At 44.0% G+C, this 25,598-nt stretch overlaps 1 protein-coding gene across 3 annotated transcripts; it reads left to right on the plus strand.

The window, feature by feature from the left end:
- Nucleotides 1–3,234: 3,234 nt before the first annotated feature.
- Nucleotides 3,235–25,562, plus strand: LOC122613229 (protein HEG). Of its 3 annotated transcripts, none has more exons than XM_043787312.1 (13): nucleotides 3,235–3,632; nucleotides 4,122–4,339; nucleotides 9,754–11,651; nucleotides 15,016–15,164; nucleotides 18,083–18,246; nucleotides 18,635–18,907; nucleotides 18,996–19,092; nucleotides 19,551–19,678; nucleotides 20,343–20,485; nucleotides 21,079–21,201; nucleotides 22,231–22,342; nucleotides 22,519–22,700; nucleotides 23,386–25,562. In XM_043787312.1, the coding sequence occupies exons 3-13, from the start codon at nucleotides 9,852–9,854 to the stop codon at nucleotides 23,764–23,766; spliced, it is 3,552 nt and encodes a 1,183-aa protein (XP_043643247.1). In that variant the 5' UTR covers nucleotides 3,235–3,632; nucleotides 4,122–4,339; nucleotides 9,754–9,851; the 3' UTR covers nucleotides 23,767–25,562. The 3 variants fall into 3 exon arrangements, with proteins under 3 accessions (XP_043643247.1, XP_043643264.1, XP_043643255.1); XM_043787329.1 differs by having other exon boundaries at nucleotides 22,240–22,342; XM_043787320.1 differs by lacking the exon at nucleotides 4,122–4,339.
- The last annotated feature ends 36 nt before the right edge of the window (nucleotides 25,563–25,598 follow it).

Genomic DNA, 25,598 nt, shown 5'->3' on the forward strand with positions numbered 1-25,598 from the left:
GAAATTGGTTTGTTGTGGCTCTTTCGGTAATTGAGCTCCCACAATAGTAGTTCTCACATAAAATATGGCATTTAATCCCTATGAATTACGCCGTGCCCCCAAATGTAGGCCATATTTCATGCAAGTTATATTATTTTATTACCATATTTATAGTGGCACACTTAACAGATTTCTTATTTCTTTCACTTTTTCATATTTTTTCGACTTAACATATTTCTTATTTCTTTCAGCTTTTCATATTTTTTTACTTTCACTTAACAGATTTCTTATTTCTTTCACTTCTTCATGTGTTCCGTTTAGTTGACTTGTAATGCATGGGCCCATCATGCCCGGGCGATACCCTGGCGATTCTGGCAACAGGATTCAGGAGAAAACTGGCAAGCGTAGCGCCGTTTCGTTTCCGCCTTATGCTCGCATTAAAATTTGCATAACGTTGATTTTGTTGCGAGCACATTACGCATACGCCGCGTGTGACGTTGGTTGGTTCAAATTGCTTTGGGCACTCGGTTTGCGGCTGGTTGCTTCGTTTGCCTGTTGTTTTGCTGCTGTTGTTCTTGTTGTTTCTCCTTCATTCCGCTTCTTTTTCGCTTATTTTAATTTAATAAATTAAAACATATTTCGCATGCTGTTCAAATGTAATTACATTTCCCTCAGACCGCACTCACTACCGCTCAGCCTGGCCTTCTTTTAATTAAAAATAAAAATCATACAAATAAAAACCAAACCAAATACACTAAAAAAGAGCAGCAGTCTCTTTAAAGTTCGTTCTGCGGGTTATTAATAAACTTTTCAATTGCCCACCAACCGCGAGGGCAGCTGTGTCGTATTAACTTTGTCTGCCAGCCGCGCCCTTTTTCCATCCGCCCCCCCTTCCATTCACTGTCTCTTGTTTGGCTTATTAGTCCCGCTCCGCTGAAATTTGCTTTGGCAAATGTCGGAAATCCGAATGCCACAGAAAAAATCACAAAATTTCAACCACAAAGTGCCAAAGCCCATAAGCCCACGAACAGCATAAAAAGGCTCCGGCAGAAGGAGCAGTACAAAGTGTGCGGATGCTGCTTATTATTCGAGTTAATTAAAGCAAATTTCAAAAGGATTAGAATGCCAGCAGATTTGCTTAGTTTACTTTGCTGCAGGCCAGCGAAAGTTCTGGGACTCACTGCTAAAGGGAAAAAGAGGGTATCGTTAAGGGGTTCAGACATTGACAACTTAAATGGGGTTTTCCCCGAAGCTTTTAGCAATGTTAATTTGTATCCGGTACTATTCAAATCTTAGGTTTCAAAAATCGACTTTAAACGTTTTAAAGCTGATTAAAGCAGATTGCTTAATTGTTTGCTTTCCGGTTTGTCCGACTCTCGACGCATTTATGCAAAGCCAAAACGAGTGCAAACATTTCCATTTCCATAAAATATTATCAAACATTACCAGAGCAGTCTCACTCCATTTTGCAAAGCCCCAACCAATCCCCTTGCTGCCCAATGATTTATTCATTGAACTGAGGAGGCAAGGCAAAGCCATAAAAAATCACCCACATAGTTTTTGGTTGCGATGCCGCCCTCACAGAAGTACAGAAAAAGTACAGAAAAAAATTCAGAGAAAATACAGAAAAAGTAGAGAAAAATAGTGGAATAACGAGAATAAAAATCAACAAAACTGGGCCCAAACAATGGGGGCACACAAAAACAAATTGAGCAAGAATAACAACGGATGAAAAATATTCCCCTGCGACAATTGCAAAAGTGTCAAGGTGCATGAGGCGCCAGCCACAAAAAAAAACTCAACAAAAAAAGCTGAAAATAGATAAAAAGGGCTGGGAAAACTAGGGCAATAAAGCCTGGTGCCAATCTTTTATAACCGCCCAGCCATGGCCCACACAAAAATCGAAAGTTTTCCCACTTCGGGTGCTAAATTCACAGAATGGGAGAGCACTTTTTATGCCTGGCATATTTTTAATGCATTTCGTGCGGTGTGTTTGGTTGCTGATAGCGAAATATCGGATGTATGCCAGCATTTAGCAGACAAAGTTGCCTGGGGAACGACTGTCATTTAGTTGGTTTTAAGTGGCATTGTAGCGGTTACACAGGCAGAAATGCCACATGAGTTCTAATCAAATGAAACATGCTAAATTTCAAGTAATCGTTGCACTTTTTGGTGTCAGAAGGGTTGGCACAAGTGCAGTGCACCAACTAGTATTTTCCCCCTTGTACACTGACATTTTATGCCAAAACTTTTGGCAGATTTCACCGCTCACGCTGGCAAATAACAAATAAATCAGAAACACACAAAACTCCGACGAGTTCCTGGCACTGCATCAAATCAATATCTCACTGTCAATCCGTTGGCTTGGCTGTCGAACTGGCGGCGAAAAGTTGCCTTGTGTAATTGCAAACGCAGAGCTGGCGAAAAATTAATGAACCTCACAGGAAAATGAGGGGGGAAAAGCCCAAATCCGAAGCATAAATATCATGCACGCCTGCGAAATTCCGCTCTTAGTTTCGAATTGATGAGAAGGAAAGTTTTGCGTGCGGGCTGGCTGCTTTTCCGCAATCATTTTCCACCCACCCGCTGGAAAAGTTGCTCATTAAGGTGCCGATGAGAATTTGCCTTAAGTTCCCCAAACGATGCCAGGATTATTAATAACTGTGCGAGTGTGTGGGTATGCTTGTGTGTGGGTGTGTGGGTGCGTGTAAATATTTGCGCACTCCTCATTAAAGTTTTGCGTATATATCACGCATACGCCGCGTTGTGAACAATTAGTTGCAATTTATACGCCCTTACACAACAGCCGAGCACTCGGCTTAATGATACTTAATGTGTAAATCATTATAATAAATTACATGCACAAGCGATGATAAAAATAATCCACAGCCAAGAAAAGCACAAATAAACCGGCCCAATCCGCATAATGTGTGCCCCAACATGCCCCCGTATTTATGTATCCGCATATATGTTTTAATATATGTATGTATATATGGCGCAGTGCAAACAGGGCCAAGTCGGGATCTAGGAGTGGGTCCTTATGCACGCATTAGACATAAAGGCCATAGACATTAGTGCGCATAATGAAAAGCATTTCGCAGCCAAGAGTGCGTCACACTGCTGCTGACGATAATGATGATAATAAAGGAGAAACCAAAGCAACCGCAACATCAAACAGACGCAGAAGCCGGCGAAAAGGAAAATAAATACGGATAACACGTAGAGCGATGAACGCGCCACAAGTTATGAAAGCTCTGCCTTGGCTCCTTGCCATCCTCCTTTCATCCTCTCAAGTCTCGTCCTCGATCAGCTGTTGCCCAGCTGTTGTGGCATCCAATGTTTTGGGTAATTTTCAGACCGACCTCTCCACACGCAGCCGAAACTTCCCTTCGAATAAAACCCAAAACATTCCTCTCGGATGCTGAGTGCGCATGTAGAGTGCAGCGAGTCCTGCGGAGAGCAGGCCACTCTCCCACGGACTTTATGGCAAAGCTCCAGGACGTTTATCTGAACATGGCCAGCATCCTGGCGACCAGTAGCGGAGTAACTTTGAAGCGTTACGGTTCGTCGCGATTTGGAGTCGGAGTATCGCACAGGACCTCAAAGGTTCCCCGGTCGAAGTGTCAGTGTGTTTACATTGTTTGCAAGCCAAAGTGAGTTCACAGCGGTCTCAACCAATCGTCAGGATTTTTCTCAGGAGCTCAGGAGCTGCTCAGGAGGAGCTGCATTAGAAGTGCTTCAGAACACAACTCGGCCAAAAAGTGCTCAGAATAAACTTAGTTACTCAGAATAAACACATTTATTGAACAGAATATTTAGAAAAAGCTATTGAAAAGCTGGCAAAGGATTACTTATTTCTATCTAACATCTAAAAATGTTTTCCATTTAACAGCATACCTTTTTAATATTTTATTTTGAAATCAAGTCCCCATTCTGCATTTTTAAATTTTACTTAAAAAAAAGTTAAGCCAGAGTTATTTTTAGATTATTAGAGAAAACACAGCAGCAGATAGTATTTCAGTAATAGCCTTTTCTGGCTTGGAAAAACTTTGCGGAACTGTTGGTCAAGTTTAGCAGCAGTTGGGGTATTTATGCCCGCAAAGATAACATTCCATAAAAGTCAGCCACAAAATTGCTTGCAGCACAAACACAGTAAAATTCATGAAAAACAAACAAAAAGCGACAAAGTGAAATTAACAAAAAAAATAAACACAAAACCGAAAAGTGCAAACACAGCGCCACGAGCCAAGGCCGAAGTAAAAGCGGTGAACCCAAACAAATAATTTGAAATTAAAACTAACACGAAAAGCAGACGACTCAACGGATCGGATCGGCGGACAAGGGATTTTAGCCGCAGTTTGTACGTGATTTTGCTTTCAAGAACTACATTGAATAATATTTACCGGCAGATGTGCAGTGTGCCCTTCTCTTTCGCCTGCTATTTCCCCCATTTTCCACCGCTCAGCACTTGAAGTTTACCTAGCTTCTTGTGGCTTCCCTCTCCTTCGGCTTTTCCCGCTTTTCCTCCAAGTCCTCGTTTTTCCAGCTTAGCTTAGCGCTTCAAGTGGCGTACAAGAGCTTCGATTTTCCCGCTGAAGGCATGTGTGTGTGTGTGAGTGTGCGGTTGGCTGATGTTGTCACCGACGAGAAAGAGAGGCCTTAAGCGCCTCACTTTACATAGCAAAAACTAGAAGATTGAAGAGATTAGGCCCACACACCACCCCACCACGCCCACCCACCCACTGCCCCCGAAGAAACGAAAGCCCTCTGACAAGCCTCTTTCGTACACTAGAAGAAATAAGAGACCAAAAACTGCATACAACTGAAGAAAATGAACTTTAAACTTTCTTTAAGTTTCTTAAACTTAAAAAGCGAAGTTACAGTAGATGCTGCAGTAATTTACTAGGAGGACTTACCTTGCTAAAGTAGTTATTTAATATGAATAAATTGATTTGAATCATATGAATATTTCTTCAAGTGTCCTTTTCGCACTCGCACCTTCTTGTCTCTGTGATTTGTATGCGTTCGCCGCCTTCAACGTGGCCCCAGCTAATGTTGGCTTTCAGTTTGCCCCCGGGAAGGGGGGCGTAGCAAAGGGGGCGGGGCAGAGGGCTAAGGGTGCGAAAGTTAACTCCGGCATAACCCCTGCGTATCGCACTAAAAACCTCGCCATGTCGCCCTCTCTTTCGCTTTGAGCAAGACGGCGTGTTTGTGGCATAAAAATAAAGATAAATGCGAGTTCTTTACAACGCAGCGCCGAGCACTTCGAGTTGGGCGTCACGAAACCCCTAAAAAAAACCCCCTTTCACTACGCCCCTTTTCCCCACCCCCCCGCGCTTGAAACCGAGCACTGTGGGCGCTGCGTGAAAAAGTTCACTAAAGTCGTGACTACAGCTATTACACAGATTCCGCGGCTTGCCAGCGATTTAACACAATAATTCAACGTATTTTAAACATAACTAAAGCCACAAAAGTTTGTATTATTACATGAGCTAAGTAAAGAAATAACTATTTTGGCAAAACTATTTCCTGTCAGTAAGTTTTAAAGCCAATTAAACAACTTTGCCGTCGCCGTTTGTCGACGCATGAGGCAGCACTTCAATCAGTCAAACAGGTTTTCCAACGCTTTGCCCACCACTGTGCAAGGACACACCTTGTTTTAAGGTCCTGGCTAAAGGGCATGAACAGGAGGAGGGGGCTTGTTTTGGGTGGCTCTGTGGCTGCTATCAAAAAAGCGTCACCAGCAGGCCAAGAACTTGTGGATGGAGTTGGTCTAGGAGCGCAGGGGAGTAGAGTGGTTTTTGCGGTTGCGAGTTTTAGATTTCTTCTTCTCCCGGCCTTTTTCCTCGGTCCGTGGCGGTATGTGTGTGTGTTACCCCAAAAATGCGACCAAAAAAAGGCACACACATTTCTAAATACAAACGGGGGCAAATGAAGGAGGAAAGTTGTTTTGCATAGAGCGAAAAATGTTTTTCGCAATGTTTATCTGCAGCGGCCCATCTCCTCCATTGCCTTTTTTCTATTTTTCTGTTGATATTAGCGCTTGTTTATGGCCCAGTGTATATGTATTTTGTATACCCAGTAATGGGAGAGTTTGCCAGTGTGGGGAGAATGTAATAATATAGAATAGATACAATACGAAAAGATTTCTGCCCACTTATCAAATTTAATTTTCCCTTGATAAATATTTGCGCTGCCCAAAAAAGTATGCTACACATTTTGCACACTGCCGAGTATAAAATATTCGAGGCATTTTCCGGGTTTTTTCTGTACGTGTGTGTCTGTGTGTTTGAGTGTGTGTGTGTGCCACGCTTCGTCGCATTTTAAATTAAGCTTCATTTTTATTTCTATTTACATTCTGCTTTTTCACATCGCTTTTCCTCGGCTGCTGCAACTGTTTGCCAAGAAGAAGCAGCGGAAAAGTTTTTCCAGACGTAGAGGGCCACGCCCCCTGCCAGCGTTTTTTATTTGTTTTTCATTTTCACTTTTATTATTCCAGCATTTCTACAATATTTTTGTTGATGCCCTGCTGTTGTTGCTGTTTTATTTATTTTTGGGCCGCGCCAAGTGAAATGTTTGATTTATTTTTTATTTGCCATTGAACGTGTTTATTTATGTGTGTTTGCTACTTTGCTTTTTACAGGCTAACTTCACTCCATTTCTGTATTTCTGTATTTATTTCTTTACTCTGCTCTTCCGCTTACTCGCCATTTTCGCCATTCGTGCCTCTTGTTGTAAGCTCCAGAAAATGGGGAAATTTTTAAGTGTTTTATTTTTACTCTTCGTAAGCCGGCATAAGATATGTTTCATTTTGGGAATTAGCTTTGTGAGCATGATTTATGACAGGAAACAGTCGGGCGATCTCGTTCTGGATTACGGAAATGAGTTTTTCTATTTGAATATACAATTTTCGCAGAGGGATATGTCGGGGATAAAGCCTGAATAAGCTTTGTCAAAGGGAATATTAGGTTCTATGAATCTATCTCATTTTTGTTGGCAAAAAAACAGTGACTTATGCACAGCTTTTAGTTGCTGTTTGCAGATTTGTGTTTAGACAGAATAAAATAGATGTATTAGTATATTTTTTAATAATATTTTGTTTTGCTTATTCGGTATTGACACACAGAATATCTGTGTACAATAAACTATGCCGAAATACCTAGCCATTATTGTATTTTCTATTTGAGCATTTTTTTCCACCTATTGATGCTGTATCCTTTTTGGGAATTCCATTCGTAAATGAAACGAAAGGCAGAGCTGCACTTCTAATTGATGCCATCGCCCTCAATGAAACACAGTTGGTCAAAAAAGTCGTTTGAAGTACAGAGTGGTCAGCAAAAAGCCGGCCAATTGCGGAGCATAAATTCATTTCTCAAAGGAAATATGAAAATTCCCGCAGTTATCCTCCTTACGACTGTTTTTTTTTTTTCAGGCTTTTTGTGTGCGCAGCTCAGCCGCAAAAAGTTGATGAAAAATCTGGGAATATTGGGGCTGAAGATGCGAAAAGTTGGGCTCAGTTATCGGGACTTACCACAGCGCTGACTTTAAGGAGACTTACATACAAAAAAAAAGAAATGAAGAGTGGCCCGGGGATGCGGAACTAAGCGGATTTTGATTTGTTTTCGCTTGCTGCTCCCGGCCAAACAAAGAAATGTGCTTAAGTTGTTTGTGCCGGAAAGTCCCCGATGCTCTTAACTTTCCCCCTCACTCACTTCCCATTTCCCCGTTGTACGCCGATTTGACATCCGTTTGAGGACACTCAGTTTGCCCACCTGACAGACCGCAGAACATAAATATACTTTTCAATATGGCCCAGCCGCAGCCTCAAATTGGATGAGTTTTAATTAATTTCGTCATTACAATAATTAATTGAATGCCTGCCGGGTGGAGGGGGGGAGGGCGCTCAAGGACATGCGGAACTTGTGGGTGGGCTTTCAGGCTGCGCAGCTGCAACAAATTGCAATATATTTTACAGCTACTTAGTCGGCATTACACATGCACCGCGGGAGTCAACTTTTCGACGCCACTGTGTGCGCCCAGGTTTGATTTATCGCCAGCCATCGGAGCTCGTAAATAGAACGGGATTACATACTGCCCTTGGGACTGGCAACGAAACCAACTAATGATTTCCCATCTGATATTGCATTTGGTATTGGCAGATCCCTGCAGCACTTCATTACAATATATTGCAATATAGAGAATTACCTTGTCTATTCATTACTGAATGCTTTGCAAATTCATGTTATTTCAACTTCGATTATTATCACTGCGTACGAGAGAAACTTCCTTTAAACTTCTGTAATTCACATTTGCACAGACTTAAGTCGAATTTAATGCAAAATGTCTTGAAATTTATCCAAATTAAATGGATTTTCCCCACCCAATCAGCAGTTGGTTTTGGCCGGGCCAATTTGGTTAAAGCAGCAGTAGGACTTCGCTTCAAACAGAATATCTGAGATGGCCCATCGCATTGGACTGGTCATATGAACCATTTCCCAGAACCGAGCACAGACTGGGCTTAATCTGGGAAAATGTGCCTATAAATAGCTCAAGATACCTACCCCGCCGCCCCTTCGCCCTGCGCTCTGCAGGATTATGGCTTTCCAGATAAATATGTCGCACATAAAGTACCACAACGAACGACTGTTGAACTAGATTCAGCACACACGCTCATCCATATCACTGAACTGGGAGAAAAGCATGTTATAAAAAAAGTTATAACTAAGCCCTCTTCAATGTTTTATTAACTACAAAGTAATAAGAAGAAAAGCAGATTGTTAGAGAAGCATTGTGTAATTTCTTAGTTCGATATTTTCTCTCAGTGCACTCGAGAAATTCATGGGGCGACTCTGCGTCTTCAGCTGCGTTGACAAACTGCAGAGATAAGCGTGCGAAAGGGAGGACGTGGAGCCAGTACAGAGCCAGCCATGAGTGTATGTCCAGCTGGAGTTCCACTCAAGTTGGCTCAATGGCTGTCCCGTCCAGTCCACTGGGCGCAATCAACTGTAAGTTGTCAGCTGCCAGGGGCAGTGGCCAGAAGGAGTGGGCAACAGTGGGTTAAGCGCGGCGAGCCGCAAATCAATCGGGTCCCCTTGAAATTCCCAGTTGAATTTCGGGGGCTTCAGTGCCCCTTGAAATGCTTTGTCAATTATGTAATGCCAGTCTTCCTTTTATCGGGCCATCAAATTCAATTGCATGTGTAAGTTGTTTTACTTTGTCATGTATTCAATTTGCCCAATGAATTATGAGTGGCACGACCCGCATGAGCAAAATCATTCGATTAGCTGACAAAAACATACGACCTGCATTTAGCAAAAATGTTCAAGTGTTGAGTGCACAAATTTGTTGCATACTTTCGAACAACTCATCGAGCGAAAACACTCTGTTGAAGGGCCCGAAATTCGCTGAACAAGTGTATTTAGCAGTTTATTGTTGTATTTGGAAATATTTGGAAAATTTCAAGTGCGCGTGGCATGTCTGCAAACAATGTGCTTGGGTGTAGGGAATTTTAATTAATATGTTGCCCTGGCATTATGAATTCTATTTGTGCCGTCAGATTTTCAAAGAGCCAAACAAATACTGTAAAGCGAAACGCGATGGCAAATAAATACAATTAAATGCAAATATATTTGCCAGAAAAGCCAAACAACAGAAAGTCATGGATTTATACATAATATACGAGCATTTTTTGTTTAGCAAATATACGAGTGTGGTCGCGAAAAAAGGGAAACCCAAAATTGTTTGCACTAATATAATCTATTTTTCTATTTACAGATTTGCAGTCGCCATGAGCGGATATTTATAAAAACTGAAATAGTATACAATTTTGCAAACGAGCCAAAATCCCCAAAGGGAAATTCAAAGCCAGAAAAATGTGGAAAATCTACATTTATACATTGGTAATTGCGGTGGTGGCTGCAACAACTAGCGAAACCATAACAAATGACTTCACTGCGAAACGCAACAGAACGCTTTTGCGAATTTCCACGGACGAAGCGAGGGAAATTTCAGCTGTGGGCGGGTCAACCTCAACGGCCACGCCCACCACGACGGCCACAACCAGCACAACAACAACCCGGGCAACTACGCTGGCCGAGGAGGAGATGGGGGAAGCATCCACACCCACAACAGCCAGGCTAATGACAACCACCCAGAAGATGGTTTCGGCCGATTTGGGTGAAATAGGCAGCATCAAGGATGCACTGCATCGGATTAAACTGAGCGAGAAGCCAGTGGATGGAGCGACCACCACCACCGAGCAACCAGAAGCCATGGATCAGGACGAGCAGGACGAGCAGGACGAGCAGGATGAGGAGGATGTTACCCCCACAATTTCGCCGCTGCAAATTCAGATGCAGGCTGCTGCCTCATATCAAGTAGCCGAAACGTTGGCCGACTTGAATGAGGAGGAGCGCGCCAGATACGACGCCATGTTGGCCCAGCAGCCGACGGCCAGTAAGCTGAATATAGTGGATCTATATCCACTGAAAATCGAGGACTTTCAGCCAATTATACAGAACGATAACGATGAGTTGATTAAGCAGCGAACCGTGTTCACCCAGCCGGAAAACACCGAGGAGTACAAGCAGAATCTGATGCCCAACGAAGTGGAGATGATGGTCGACAGGGAGGTGATTGAGCTGAGGGACAAGATTCAAATCAATCAGGAAAACTTCGGCAGCGCGACCACAGTGAAGCCCACAACAAGCAGACCGCAGCAGGGAACCACAGCCGATTTCACGGGCAAACTGCTGGCCGATCAGGATGATTTGATTACCGAAATCGAGAGCAAATTCCAGCTACACGAAACGACAACTTTGAGGCCCAGAGCCACGACGCAGCAGCATCCGGGAAATACCTTCATTGATCGCCGGGTGAAGAAGAGCTTCGAGTTTCCCATGCAGCATCGGGCCAGCGATGTGATGGCCATGCCGCACATTGACTTTGCCAACACCAAGTTCCAAACGGATGCCGACGCGCCCAATCCGCCGGCCTCGCATCCCGAGTTCTCCACCACAAAGTTCTACAACAGCAAGGAGCTGTACAACGAAATGCTGCTCCACAATAAGCGCAAGTTAATGAAGGCGGCCAAGGCTGAAGGCAGTCCGATAAAGTCAGCGGAGGATACAACTCGAGCCAGCAGCTCGAACGTGACGCCAGAAGGGAAAACTTTTGGCCCAACCACAACTACAACTGCCACTACAACTACAACTGCGACGGCAGGAAGCAGCACAACAACAACTGCTGAGTCAACTAGCACGGCAGCAACAACAACGAGGCTGCCGGCAACAACCACTGGAAAGTATCAGAAGCAACTTAAGCGTGCCAAATTATTGCTCAAGGCCCTGACACCGCCAAAGTCGGATGACAAGTCGACAGCATCCCCATCAGCGACCACCACCTCCAGAAGCAGCCCCACCAGCACCACCAGCCCCACCAGCACCACAGTCGCCAGCCCCACCACAACGATGGCCACTCTGCTGGCCAGCGCCAGGACTCGTCCTGCCGCAGCTAATCCCACTAAGAGCGCTGCAAAGCCAATCGCCAGGCCGCGCATCCTGAGTCGCCTGCAGGAGAAAATCAATTCGCTCGAGTGCGAGATTCCCAATGTGCCGCAGGACTCGCATCTGTGGCGCGGCAACGAGACCCACGAGCTGCTGCTGCCCATTGTGGTGAGTCCACTCATAAAGCGATTCATGCGGGATCACAAGTCATTCAGTAGTAGTTTATTTAATATTTACCATTTTCTTTGGGAGTTTTTCGATTATTATATAGATATAATATAATATAGATGCTTTATTTTATATACATAGGCTAGTTGAACTTCTCCCTGTGCACCGCGTTTAGGGCTTTATCAGAACAATTGCGGCCTTATTAAGTTCTTATCATTAGCGAGACAAAGGACACACAGGCGGCGAACGAAAATACAGCTTAACGGTTGAATGGAATGGGCACACAGGGCGTATGCGTGTTATTCGAGTAAGCGGGTTAAGCAATTAGCTGCTGGTGGTTAGGGAAACGGGAAAGGGGAAAGGGGAAACGGGAAAATGGTAAGGGTAAGGAAAAGTGAGAGCTGACTAACGGACTCCATTTACATAATACGCCTGCTGACGGCTAATTAGTATGGAGAAAGCTTAGTTTTCGGGTTCTGCGAACCTACGGATTAGCCAAACGGAAACGTGAATCCTAATGAAGCTGCTGAAGTTGTTAGAAAAGATTGATTAGGGACCGAGTTCAGCGAAGGCAACCCAAATACTCTTTATACCCAAATACTCTCTACCAATGACAACCGACATTCGATATCCAATTTCCCTTCGAACAGCCGAAAGTTGTTAAAACTGTTTGCTCGGCTAATTGAAAACCTTTCAGGCTGAGACAATTCGGCAGCCGAAGGAAATCAATGGCGACCGGAGTCACATAAATAAATGACAAGCGCATTTGAAGTTAACATGGACGGGAACAGTTGAGTGGACAAGAAAAGGGCAGCGGCACACAATAAAAAGGATTCGTCCTGCAAATTTAATCCCCCAATAAGTTGGCCAACAAAGGAAATTATTGATCGTCATTTTATTTGGCCATTTCCCAGCAGCATGTGAGCGTTGGCAATAGAGGGGACGACCCTAAACAAGTTGACCGGAAACATTGGGGTTTTCCCTAGTCCTTATGCAAAAAAGGACGAAACCTGCTGGGTGCTTACAGTCCAGTTCGCTTGTTTAGCAGCCGCACATCACCGAAGGCAGGTGTAAATTTGAGCTATAAATAAATCAGTTGTTTTCCATTTGAACTTCTCAAGCTGTAGATGAGTTTAACATTTTTATTTTTATAATAAACAATAACAGGAGTTGTAAAAAGCTTAAATTATTTGTGGTCTTTTGATAACCGCGAAAGTGGTTGTTAATTTAAGTTTAGAAAAAAGCATAAGCTGATTATAAACTATTACCCATTATTTGCGGTTACTTAAATGTGGTTTATTAATTGATGACCACAAATTACGAAATATATTCAATTTAATCTCTGCAAAAGGTTGCTATTATTTTAAAGCCAGACCATTTACTGTCCGCTCGGCTGAGAAAAGGGTTGTTCATTTCTTTATTAAATCGCTTTTGTTGTTAAATCACGAATAAACTAGACGAATAAAGGGACTCCAGCCGGAGCTCAGCTGGCGAATTCCACTCGGGTTTGGGTTTCAGTTTGGAGTCAGTTGTCCATTCTGCACATATCCCTTTCGTGTCCTGTTTATATTGACGTAAATCAAGCCATTTGCCGGGCCAAATCACAGCTGCTGTGCTGTGCTGCTCCTTGGCAAATATTTAAATTCATTTTGTAGGAAATGAACACACCCTTTTCATCGACATCGGCATCAGAAGTTATGTGAGCCAAAACCTTTGACTAGCTGACTGTGGACCGAATGTTTAATTAACATCGAGCGGAGTGTCTATTCAAACGGCTTGCTGTGTGTTTCTAAGCGAAATGCCATTAAGTTTGATGGCCATTTGAAGGATGTTTTGGGCGAGATTTCGTTTCTTTTGTGGGCGGCCAGAATGGAGCAGCAAAGAAGGCAGCGAAATTGATTTCCTGTTTACTTTTTGGTCAGCAAATGGCCAATGGCCAATGGCCAATGGCAGTGAGGCCATGAATTTAATTAAAACGCACTGCAGCATTATGCAAACTCGGGGCCACCTGAAAGGGAAATAAGTATACATTAAGCATTGGCATAATGTGTACCTTGCATAAAATTAATGCCGACTTCCTTGGCGCCTCAAGGTCCTTTTTCCAGCTGCCGAGAAAAAGGAAACAATTAAAGAAAACAATTTTTGCATAAAAGGCGGGCGCTTTTCATCAAGTTTTGTGCTCTCGGAGGTCAGCGAAAACATTTCTCAACTGAATTTGTTTACTCTGCTGTTTGTTGTTTCGAGTCCTTTTGATGGAATTTTATTCTCTCTGTATACTTCTTAAGTCATTTAAGCCCAAATGCATTTTTTCAGTTTTTTTCTGAGCCTATGCTAATGGTTGAGTGGAAAATGTCCTGGTGGCACTTAAAAGATTGAAAATATTTAATTGCTTTAGTTGATAGAATAATACCTTCTTTCTGTTTAAAATTCAGAGGACTTTAAATTAGAAATTTGCAATGCACATTTCGTTTCTCTTTTGGTCCATTTGTTTCAATGGTTCGCAGAACAATGGACATAAATTCCCAAATATTTGTGGTTTTAATTTCGACAAATTGTATGTTTCCAAGAAGCGCGGTCAGCAACGCAAACTTGTAACATATACAACAAATAAAAATGGAAATTTATGCCATTACCTATTGCGGTGTTCATAAAAAAGAGCCGACCACAAAATACGCATGAAATTCTATGTGACCCAAAAACTTGGCCACTGCCCAGTGGGTCAACATTCCCCTTTTCGATGTAAATATGCAGCTTTTCTCGGTCTGACCGGCATACAATGTGGATTTTTATGTGCGTAGAGACAGGCCATTAAAATGCCATAAATTTGGAGCTCCTGCAAGTCCGGCCGAAACAGTACAAATGCGGCATAAAAAGCGACAGGCAAACTAAACCGCTTCAAATTGCGCAAAAATATGCTAAAATTGCCGGACACAGAGGACAGAGAACAGAGCACATAAAAAAGGATAGAACAGGGATAACCGCAAAGTCGACTTTTGGGATGTGGATTTATATTATTTGTATACCGATTTTTTCATGTTGATGCCCCACTGGCGGCGTATGTCTGGCTTAACCCGAATTAATAAAAATTTGGCAACTTCGAGTGGATCCGTGCATATGCCACAAACTTTGCTAATATGCCGCCGGAAAGAACCTTTTAGCTGTAGGTTTATTAGGTTGGGGCTGCTACTACTTATTTGAATGCGAGTTTTATTCGGTCTAAAAGGGACAGCAGCGTGCTGTAAAAGTGAAACTAGAAAACTTGCTAAATAATTCAGTTTCCGTCGGCTGTCTGACCCTTACAACTCTTACAGTGAGCTGAATAACCCATTTTCTGCTTTTTCTGCCCCAATCTCATCTTCTCCAGACCACGGAGCACTGCAAGCCGGAGGAGCACTGCGTTCCGAATGTCCTGACTTGGCGCGGAGAGGCGGAGATCCAGTCCGGCGACATTTTGATTGTGGAAATCAATGATGCCATGCTGAATCCTTCGCACGAGCCCAACAACACGAGCAGGTGAGTGTTAATTGTTTAGTTTGACACAGTTTAAGAAAAAAGTGGTTAGTTTAAATTGCTGTGTATGGGAAATTACTTTTTAGTGCTACGGGTTAAATTAAATCCGCAAACAAAGGCATGCAATCTATAATGGAATTGCATCGCAGCTGTGCACTCCGAACTTTCATTTTAATCCTGTTGCCACTGACATGTTGCAAAAGCGGAAAAAATACTTTTTCCCATTGCCACGATGGATCATCGATTTTTGCTTTCATGCTGGAGATACAGCGCTGTAATGCAAAATGTAAATAGTAATACAGTTGATGGCTTCGCACAGATACATTTTCCTAAATAATCTGAGACTGCTTCTTTTGGTGCTGTACACCAAGACCAAGAGTATCAATTTACGGCAGATAAGGGATCCAATTACATAATCCCCACTTTTTGCCAGCGCTACTTGTTGAAAGCGAACCTAACCTGACTGGCTGGCAGTGATGTATGTAGTTGATCAAAGCCAGTGACTTGGGGCCCGGGAAAAACTGTCATTAAGTGCCATCAGCAACATCATCAACAACAGCAGCAGCAACATCAGCAACAGCAGCAACATCAGCAGCAACAGCAGCAACACTTCCACCAGCAACTGCTGCCTCATCATGGAGCTCATCATGGAGCGACCCTTTCGCCAGACACCTGAGTTCACTAGAAAAGGGGGAAAAGTGGAAGTGGGGGGAGAAAGGGGGAGTCCCCCTAGGTCCGTGGCACATGGAAAAAATGAAATCACTCCCTTATTTTACACCTAGTTGGCAGCTTGTGGGGGATTGTGCTATTTTTAGTCTTGTTTTTATTTTCAGTTAAACGCGCAGTTAAATGCGCACTGAAACGTGTTTGTTCGGGGGCTTATTATATAATAACGTCCATTAAGGACCTTTATTGATTTTCCAGCAGCACGTCTGCTGCTTTCGAGTCGAAAGATACGGGGATAGTTACAGGTCCCAGACACGTTCGCCCATTATCTTGGCCCTTTTGCAGTTTATTAAATTGTTTACTCTTAGCCAACAGTCGCAGTCCAACTCTCCTTTCTGGCCACAGCCTTTATTTCAGTCCGCAAATTTTTATTTCTCCTCTCCACGCTTATTTTATAAAACCTGACAAAGATGCCCCAACAAACTGCGCATATAAATGCGATGTCAGCCAGGCACTGGAAACAATCTCGGGTGTATTTAAATACATTGAAAAAAATGCTGCTGTGACTTCCCAGAGGGCGTGAGATCCAAAAACCTTTTAAAATCCCTTTGTAGCAGTTGTAGTCTTGATTTATTTTTAACCGAATTACTGCCATTTTGATCTCGATTTTCTCTGCGTGCAGTCCTAGTTGTTGACCATTAGTCATGGGCCAGGACGCACACACACCACAGCTGGCTGACCCTTTTTGCCATGGCAATTATCACGTTTCTCTCGGCTTTGCTATCATTTTTTGCCCTTTTTTAATTTAGCTCGGTGTGGTGTGAAGGGGGTTGGGGGGTGGCTGGTTCTTATCTTATCACTTGATAGATGCCGCAGCCGCCAGCCATCAGAAAGTTTTTCACCCCGAAGAGAAGCGCAAGAAAAATTAAAATTCATTTGTCGAACTTTGGGCCAGACATCAAACGCGACCGCGCTGGAAATTTTCCGCTTTTCCTTATATTTCCGCATTTTTTTTTATTTTCTTTTTCCTATGCGGCCCGCGGCAACTCTGGCAACTCGAAATGCCTGGCATAAGTTCCGATTTTGTAACTTTCCTGGGGCAAAATAAGACCGCAAACAATCGAGTTAGTTGAGGAGTGAAAGTGATGCGAGGTATAGCGCACAATTGAGCGTGGGCCAACGCAGGGAAAACTTCCCGCCAACTATGAAAATGAGATGTCAAAAAAGTTTTTATTATCGATTTAATATGTGTGTGTGTGCCTGCCAAGTTAACAAATGCAATAGCAACAAATAATAATGCTGCTGCGAACCCAGGGAAAAGCGAGTGGGTAGCAAATAGATTGGCGATGCTGGCGGTGGAGCCACTAACTTTCTGGGGTCGCAGTTTTCCAACAACTTTTCCCTTTTTTCTCTCGACTACGTGTTGTTGAAAAACTGCTAACTTGGATACTATACGAGGTGTCCCCCCCCATTTGTGTGTATGTTTTCTAGGGAAGTAGTGGAAGTGTACGGAAAAGGCTTCACAGAAGAGCTGCAAAGTCGAGCAAGATGGCTTCGAGTGAACATAGGTGCAGTACTTTCATAAAGCAGCAAACTTAAAGTGAAACAAAGCTGCCTCTTTTCAACAACTTAATATCAAGAAACATCAACTGCAACTGCAAATTCAGTAGCAGAAACCATTAAGCAGGAGCATTTACTGCATAGCTCTATATTTTGATATTAGACTAGATAATGAAACAGTTAAAGCCTGTTTACACATATACGCCTAGAACTCAGCAATTCGCACTCCATTAATATCTGCTTGTAAGCTGAAGGCTGCCGCAGAAAGTAACCGCAATAACCGCCTGGCAACAGGGAAATTGGAAGGAAGCCCTGCGGCCCGAGAATCCCCGAAATAAACCCTTCTTTCCCAGGCAGCCGCCCTGCCTCGACTAATTTCATTTCCGCTTTTGTGCTATTTAATTTCCGCTGGCGCAGGGAGAAGCGGGGAGCGGGGGAGCAGCTGCTTATAAATAAATTTCAATTAATTAAGCACACACACAGGGAAGACAGCGGCAATAGGAACTGCGATGCCTTCGCTCATATTTATAACTTAAGCAAGCAAACATAAGCCATTTAACTTGGCTGCCACCTTTGAGCCACACTCATTGCATGTCTGTGTCTATTTTTCTCCCACCTGGATTCTGGATCCTGGATCCTTCGACTCTGAACTCTGAACTCCGTTTGCTGTCCCAATAAACGTCATCCACGAGCAGCGCCGTGCACGCCACACAGGTGTACCAGGTAACTCGTTCCGGCCACGAACACTGCGATGTGACCGAGGGCGTCCTGCTGGATATCACGCCGCTGGTGGTCGACGGCAGGAAGCTGGTTACCCTGTACGACAAGGACCTCACCGAGGGAGTAAACCTGCTAATTGGTGAGTGCTCACTTCGCCAAATTCGTGGCTTCAAACTGGGTTACCCTGTCTTAGTTTGCGAATAAAAGTTAACAACAGAAAGCGTAATATAAGATGAAGTACGTTCAGTTTTCTGAACCCGTCTTGTTGCATATTTAACTGAAATGTACCCCAAAGAGCCGTCAACACCTCGCAATAGGCCTCCCAGTTGGCCAGCTAGGGTATTCCATCTTCATCTATGCGGTGTCATTGCCAACTCGTGCCAGCGGAAGCTGCCTTTGGGGAGCCGTTCTTTTTTCCCCTGTTTGTGGCCTATTATATGGTGCTTTTTTTTGTGTCCTCCGCTCGGCGCCTTCGTGTAGCCTTAATTAATATGAAACCCTTTCCGGCCTCTCCTCCTGCCCTCCAGTGGTGTCCGAGCTGTGGGGCGCGCAGTGTGTGCGCCTGAAGGTGACCACCAAAACAGACAATTGCGGCGAGAACGCCGATTGTTCCGGCAAGGGAGTGTGCTACTCGAACGCCGGAATGGAGGAGTACGAGTGCCAGTGCTGCAGCGGATTCGCAGGCCCACACTGCGAGGAGATAGACGCCTGCAACCCGAGTCCTTGCACCAACAACGGCATCTGCGTGGACCTCTCGCAGGGTCACGAGGGCAACTCGTACCAGTGCCTGTGCCCGTACGGTAGGTCATTAGCTTGGAGCCTTGGAGCTCATTAGTGGCTGGTCGGTGTCCTGTGATAATGCTATTAATATCTATCCCAATCCCACAGGATACGCGGGCAAGAACTGTCAATACGAGTCGGATCCCTGCAATCCCGCCGAGTGCATGAATGGCGGCAGCTGTGTGGGCAACTCGACGCACTTTCGGTGAGTCCAAGGCAAACAATAGATAGAAAGCATAGAAGGCAGAAATGGCTGAAATATGAGTTCCCTAGCTGCACTCGGAAAAATATAGTCAGATCTTTGATAAGCACATAAAATGAATGTTGCACTTTTCAAAGATTTCGAAGTAACTTACACTAATTTGCTCCGAATAAGTTGTTTCAAACTCGGTAAAGAATAGTACATCTATCAGTAAGCATTCTTAGTAAAGCCATCACATTTGCGCCGAGTGCAGGGTGCTACAGGAGCAGGAGCAGCCTTCATTCAATTATCCTGGCCATTGTTTTGCGGTTCTGTCTAGCCGCCGCCGTCTGTGTTTGCTCATAAATGTTGACTTTTGTCGCATGTTCAAAAATCCCCAGTTGCTCCGCCATCTCGCGCCAGCTTTTGTTTTCTGCAGTATTCTGTATTCTGTATTAACCCCTCTTTGTGCCGCCCCGCAGCTGCGACTGTGCGCCCGGGTTCACAGGACCTCTCTGCCAGCACAGCCTGAACGAGTGCGAGTCCTCGCCGTGTGTGCACGGCATCTGCGTCGACCAGGAGGACGGGTTCCGCTGCTTCTGCCAGCCAGGTGAGTAAATGGGGCCAACAGTTCCAGCCAAATAAACGCCAGCCAAATTGCCTTCATTCTTTTGTTGATTCGCCGGCGAAATCGCTCCCATAATGCCAATATTTTGTGAGTTATCATCGTCGAAATTTCACACAACGATTGTTGGCTCTGGCTGCATCTATTATATATTGGCAATTGGCACTAGCTTTGTCATGAATGATATTTGTTTTGCCGAAAGAAGAAACTAACTTTTATACATAGTACTTTACCCTTGTGCGAATATTTGAGCCCAAACTGGGGCACTTTTCCTTCGAAAATCCACGTACTTTAAGGCAATCAAATTTCGCTTTTGCAATTGAATTGAAATCAGCGCAAATCAAAAATCTACATCGAAGCTCATAAATTATTTCATTGGCACAAACACAATTTGCATAAATCGCACCCAATCACAATGAAAGTAAATGTATAAAAAATCACTGAGACAGAGACGAGGGCAATTCCGGCAAGTCGAGACAGTTGTCTGTAGTCTGTCGCCCAGTCAGAGCATTTTCCCATTTTCCATTTCCCATTGAAATTTCCATTTCATTTACTTTGCACATTTACATTACCCGCAAGCATCTCAACTGAACCCTTCCCCCATTTGCTTGGCACCTTTTATTTCATTTCTTCGAATCCTGTCTCGCAGGATTCGCCGGCGAGCTGTGCAACTTCGAGTATAATGAATGCGAATCGAATCCGTGTCAGAATGGCGGCGAGTGCATCGATCACATTGGCAGCTACGAGTGCCGCTGCACGAAGGGATTCAGCGGCAACCGCTGCCAAATTAAGGTGAGTGAACAATGTCAAATGAGTTAAAGAAGGTAGAAGGTGGCAAGAAGTGTTTCCCAGCCAGACGTCTGAACTCAGCATCCGAGTCCTGAGATAATTCCATCTAAATTGCTGGAATCATAATAACTGAAAACACTTTGCTGTCACTGTGCAGCAGATATATTGTTTGTAATTTATCTTAAGCTTCAGCTTAGGAGCACTTGTACCAGTTACGAAGCAATCCGAGACATGACTTGTGAGTCGGCGATGAAAATTGAGCCCCAAGAGTGCCCATCAGTTGGTGCCAGCTCCCCGGGATAATCAATATTTTGTATTGAAAACAAATCCCGCGACAATTCCCCGATGCGAAAGTGGAAGGACTCCAGCCAGCTGGCAGTTGTCTGCGAGTCCTGCTCCTGAATGGCTATTGATTTAATTTGCTCCGACCGAGAATCGCGTACAGGCATAGCAAATGGCATTGGATGTGGGTGGGTGTGTGTGGCAATGGGAATGTATCTTTCAGATACGAATGCTGGGCAAATACATTTTTGAATACGTAATGAAGCTTCAATATGCTCTGATTTGTGCCCGTTTCTCTGTGTTGTGTTTTCTAGGTTGATTTCTGCGCCAACAAGCCCTGCCCCGAAGGACATCGCTGTATTGATCATGGAAATGATTTCAGCTGCGAATGCCCAGGAGGTCGCAACGGACCGGATTGTAATCAAATGCCACGGACGGTAAGTCATGATTTATGCAGTTTCGCTTGGGCTTCGCATTTTCGGGCGCTTCCTTTTGTCCGTGCTCCCAAGTTTGGCCTGGTACTTCCTGGATTCCAGCCACACAAATTGTTGGCAGTGGCATAATTGTAGCCAATTTTGCTGGCCCAATTGCATGCAGAATTGTTTGTGCGGCTGCTGTGCATTTTTAAACTGATTTACGACTTCGGTTTGCACTGCCCGTTCATGGAAATTGATATTCCGTGTAGAAGTTTCCCGCGCCTGCTTGGACTTGCAAATCGATTTCCATTCACGCCAACTTGGTTCATAAATTGAGTTAGCCCCCCCAAACTGAACTAGGAAGGAATTTAATAAACGCTCAATGGACTTGATAATTTGTGGTGCTAGAAAAAAACTTAACAAAATGTACATAAATTAAGCGGCAAGGCGCCATAATTAAAGCTTTGTGAAAATGATGGACACGCTACTAACCGCGACTGCTCCGAGGACCCAAGGATCCGCAGAACACTGTCATTATCCTGGCGGCAAGGGGCGTGGCAAGAGCAGGAGCAGGGGAAGGGGCGCGGACAGGGGCAGACCGCGGCTCGAAGTTGCGGCTGTTGGTGGCTCGTGGCTCGTGGCTCCTGTTGGGGAAGGCAGCTAAATTAATTACATTCTACATGCCAGGCACACACAGAAAGTGGGAGAATGGCGGTGGCGCCTCCATTCTAATTGCTAGTGGGCTAGTGGGCGTGACTGGAGGATACGAGCGCCGTGAGGGCAAGGATATAATACGGAAATTGTTCTTCTCACTTTTGGGAGCTCGAAAGTGTGCGAGAAAAACTGTACAGGCGGAATTATGAAGCGAAACCGTTGTTTACTTTGTGAGAACATAGAGCACTGCAAATAGAAACCATTGAATGCCACAATATTGGCTGTATTTAATATTTAACAGGCATTTTCACACTTCTTAAATTAGCTTTAGTTTTCATAGAGTTGCCGATGCACTGCACCTCGCAATCCACCTCCAAACGCATTGATAACTCTCAGTACTTCCAGCAATGCAACGTGAATCCGTGCACCCATGGCGGCACTTGTTGGTCCAGCGGCGATAGCTTCTACTGCGCCTGTCGTCCCGGCTACACAGGAACCATGTGCGAAGGTGAGTTGTGGCCCATGCCCGGAGTGTTCCTGCGGTTCCGGTGCCCGTGCCGGTGCCGGTGCCAGTGCCCAAAAGTCATTAACTTGATTAGGGCCATCAGCGTGGCCCGTAGAAAATATGTCTCCCCCGGCGGCTATCTAACTTTTTCCGGCGATTTCTTTCCGGCCTTTCCGCAGATGAGTTCGTGGTGGAGACGGTCGTTAGTTCCAGCGAATTTATTGTGGACGATGCGAACGCCAGAAATTTTAATGACAAAACTTTCGGTTCATCGGTTGTGCTTAAGAGTCCCATTGAATTGCATAATGCATATTTTGCGGCCGGAGTCCTGGCAGCCGCCATTTTCATCGTTGCCGTTGTGGTAAGTTCCTCCCATACCCGCATATCCTCGACCATTCCCTTCTCTTCCCGGGAATCCCGGACTACTCCCATGAACAAGCTCCCATGACCAACGGGGGGAAATTGTACTCTGCGGTTATGCAAAGTGCGCGAAATGGCATTGCATATTCATTTCGATGTCGGCAAAATGGTTCGAGCTGCAGTCGAGGCTTTAACCAAAAGTTGCTCAATCGCCCGGACGCCGGACTTAAAGTGGATGCAAATTTATACCATTGGTGTCCGTTCACAATGTGTGCTCCTTCAAGTGGAGAGTCGAGTCCATGCCAATTTATTGGTAGCCGGCAGCGATTTAGTATGACTCCCCTGCTGAATTAATGCATACTTAAAAAGTCCTGCATAGGACAGGTTAATGTCGAAACTTTAAGTTGGATTATTTAGCGCGCAAACTTTGTCTGTTTCTTTGGGGGTAAAAGGCAAAGAGGTATCATAGTTTTCATGAATTTTGTATATGCAATCAGATCTATTTGCAATGGGGAGCTACCTTAGGTGATTTTAGTATACCAATTTACTTTGCCGGGGCCAAAAGCTACTGGCTTTAGTAAATAGCTTTTTTGGCAACTGCCACTCGGTGCTCCACTTCCATTACCATTAAGCGGCAATCCATAACCATTTACCTAACCCCTCGTGCACATTTCTCTACGTTGCAGGTCACCATTTGTCACTGCAAGGTCAATCAGACGTATCGAAAATTCTCAACACGTTCCACCTCGTTTATACCCATACTGGGCTTCAGTCGCCGCCCGAAAGTGCAGGGCAAGCTGAACAAACACTGGCTGAGTGGCAAGGGGGCCACCGCGACCAGCAGCACCAATAATGTGGCGCCCCCGGGTGGACCGAGGGCCGGCGGAGCAGCAGGGCCGCAGCAGGGAACCCGGCATCTGCCAGGACAGCCTCAGACGCAGACCACGCTGGGTGGCCAGCTGCAGGAGCGACCTTTTCAGCGGCACCTGGCCATGAATCTGGAGAACGACATGTACTACACGGTGGACTTTAGCGAGAACTCACAGCACTCGCCGTTGATACAGTGAGACTTGGACGAGAGCGGCGGATGGCTGGTCAAATTCACCCCACGCCAAGAGGAGTGAGTGGGCTGCGGGGAGCGGAGAGTATTGGGTTGGGTTCGGGTGATTGTGTAATTATCTTTGATGCTACTCGTTGAATATTCCAAATATTGAACAGTATTCGATAATAATAAACTAAAGAGGTGTGTGAATTAATTTAATGATTACGATTCCGGCTAATGCAAACACAAATATATGTATATGTATGAGTAATACATGAATCTCTGGCATACATAGGCTTAGCAAACTTGTTTATCAAGGTTTATTTTGGCTAAGCACACACAAGCACACTGACACCGAAAGGATAATGTTTGATTATAAAATACCACGTTGGAAGGGAGATCATCTGGCAATATGTAAATGTTTAATATGCTTGCATTCAACCTTCTTCAGTTGCCCAGACTGCCTAGAATGCCTGAACTGCCCAGGCTTATTTGTCCGAAGAAACATAAATTTATGTTGTTTTCTCATGTGGAATCGTATTAGGGCTGACCCAAAGGAGCAGACACAGCAGATACAGCCGACCATCTCGGCTAATTGTGGCCGTAAAATCTTCATAAATTTGCTATGCAAATGCCCAGGCCCAAATTAAACTTTATAGGTGCGCATTTGCATATGGACATTTCAAAGAGATTAAATGATTTTCCTGGCCGAGGGCGCAAAGGATATCTTCTTCGTCATTGTAATTAGTGTGAGATGTGCTTGGAAACTTGGAAACATAAAAGAGAGCCAAACTAATTATGTTTAGTAGTCCGGAAATATGACACTCTAATGAGAAACAGACATAGAATTTGATAGCTTTTAATAAAGCATGCTTTCCACCGCATTTTCATTTGCAAATGTTTGCAATTAGTTAAATAATAATAAAGCGAACGCAGATTCGATTGTGTTGCGTTTTGGTTGCGATGAAATCAATTTCCCGCGAATGTGTTGCAAATACTTGAATTATATCAACTAATTTCAGGAAATTCTGTTTAGTTTAGTTTTAATTAATTTCGCCCCAGCAATAAATTGCGGCAATTGGAGGGGGGGTAGTTTAAATTGAATTCGGTCAAGGCAGATATCATAGATTATTGCTGCTGCTGCTGGGCACCGAATGTTCGAATGTTCGACCGCAGTCGAAAGTTGTTAGTGAAAAATAATTAGCATAAATTAAAATCGTAGCCACAAAAGTTAATATGTTTTCTGTGCATAAATAATATTTATTTTCAAATTATTTCCATAAACGAATGTGTGGTGTGTGTGTGTGTCCAGGTGCTGGCCACATTTAGCATATTGCTGTTGATATGTAAACATTAATGCTGATCGAATTGCAAAAGAGGTCGGCACAAAGTGGAGTTCACTGCGTTTTAAATCAAATAAAGTGGAAAAAAGGCAAAAAAAAACAAAACCGTAAGGCAAATAAGTGAACTATATTGAGACTTGATGCACTCATTTTGCATCAATTATAGATTTTCGTGCAATTTGATATGCAGTGAAAAATGAGATTGTAATTAAAAGGCTATATTAAGTAATTAATAACGATAAACTGAGGCAAGCCAAACGAAATACACACAAATGAAAAACAAATAACATACGATTAATAACACGCCTTAGCCTAAGGGAAAAATCACAGACACAAACACAAAAACAAACACAAGAGAGCAAAGCCAATGAATGTAATGTAATGAAATTAAATGAAAATAATAGCGACTTAACCTATGGCAAAACACTCCGCGTTTTGGGCAATTACAATTTAATTTTTAAGCCAATCAGCGAAATAAAGTGGAAAATCAAACGATGCATGAAAAGGCTTGAAT

The sequence above is a fragment of the Drosophila teissieri genome, chromosome 2L (genome assembly GCF_016746235.2).
Source record: "Drosophila teissieri strain GT53w chromosome 2L, Prin_Dtei_1.1, whole genome shotgun sequence".
Lineage (NCBI taxonomy): Eukaryota > Metazoa > Arthropoda > Insecta > Diptera > Drosophilidae > Drosophila > Drosophila teissieri.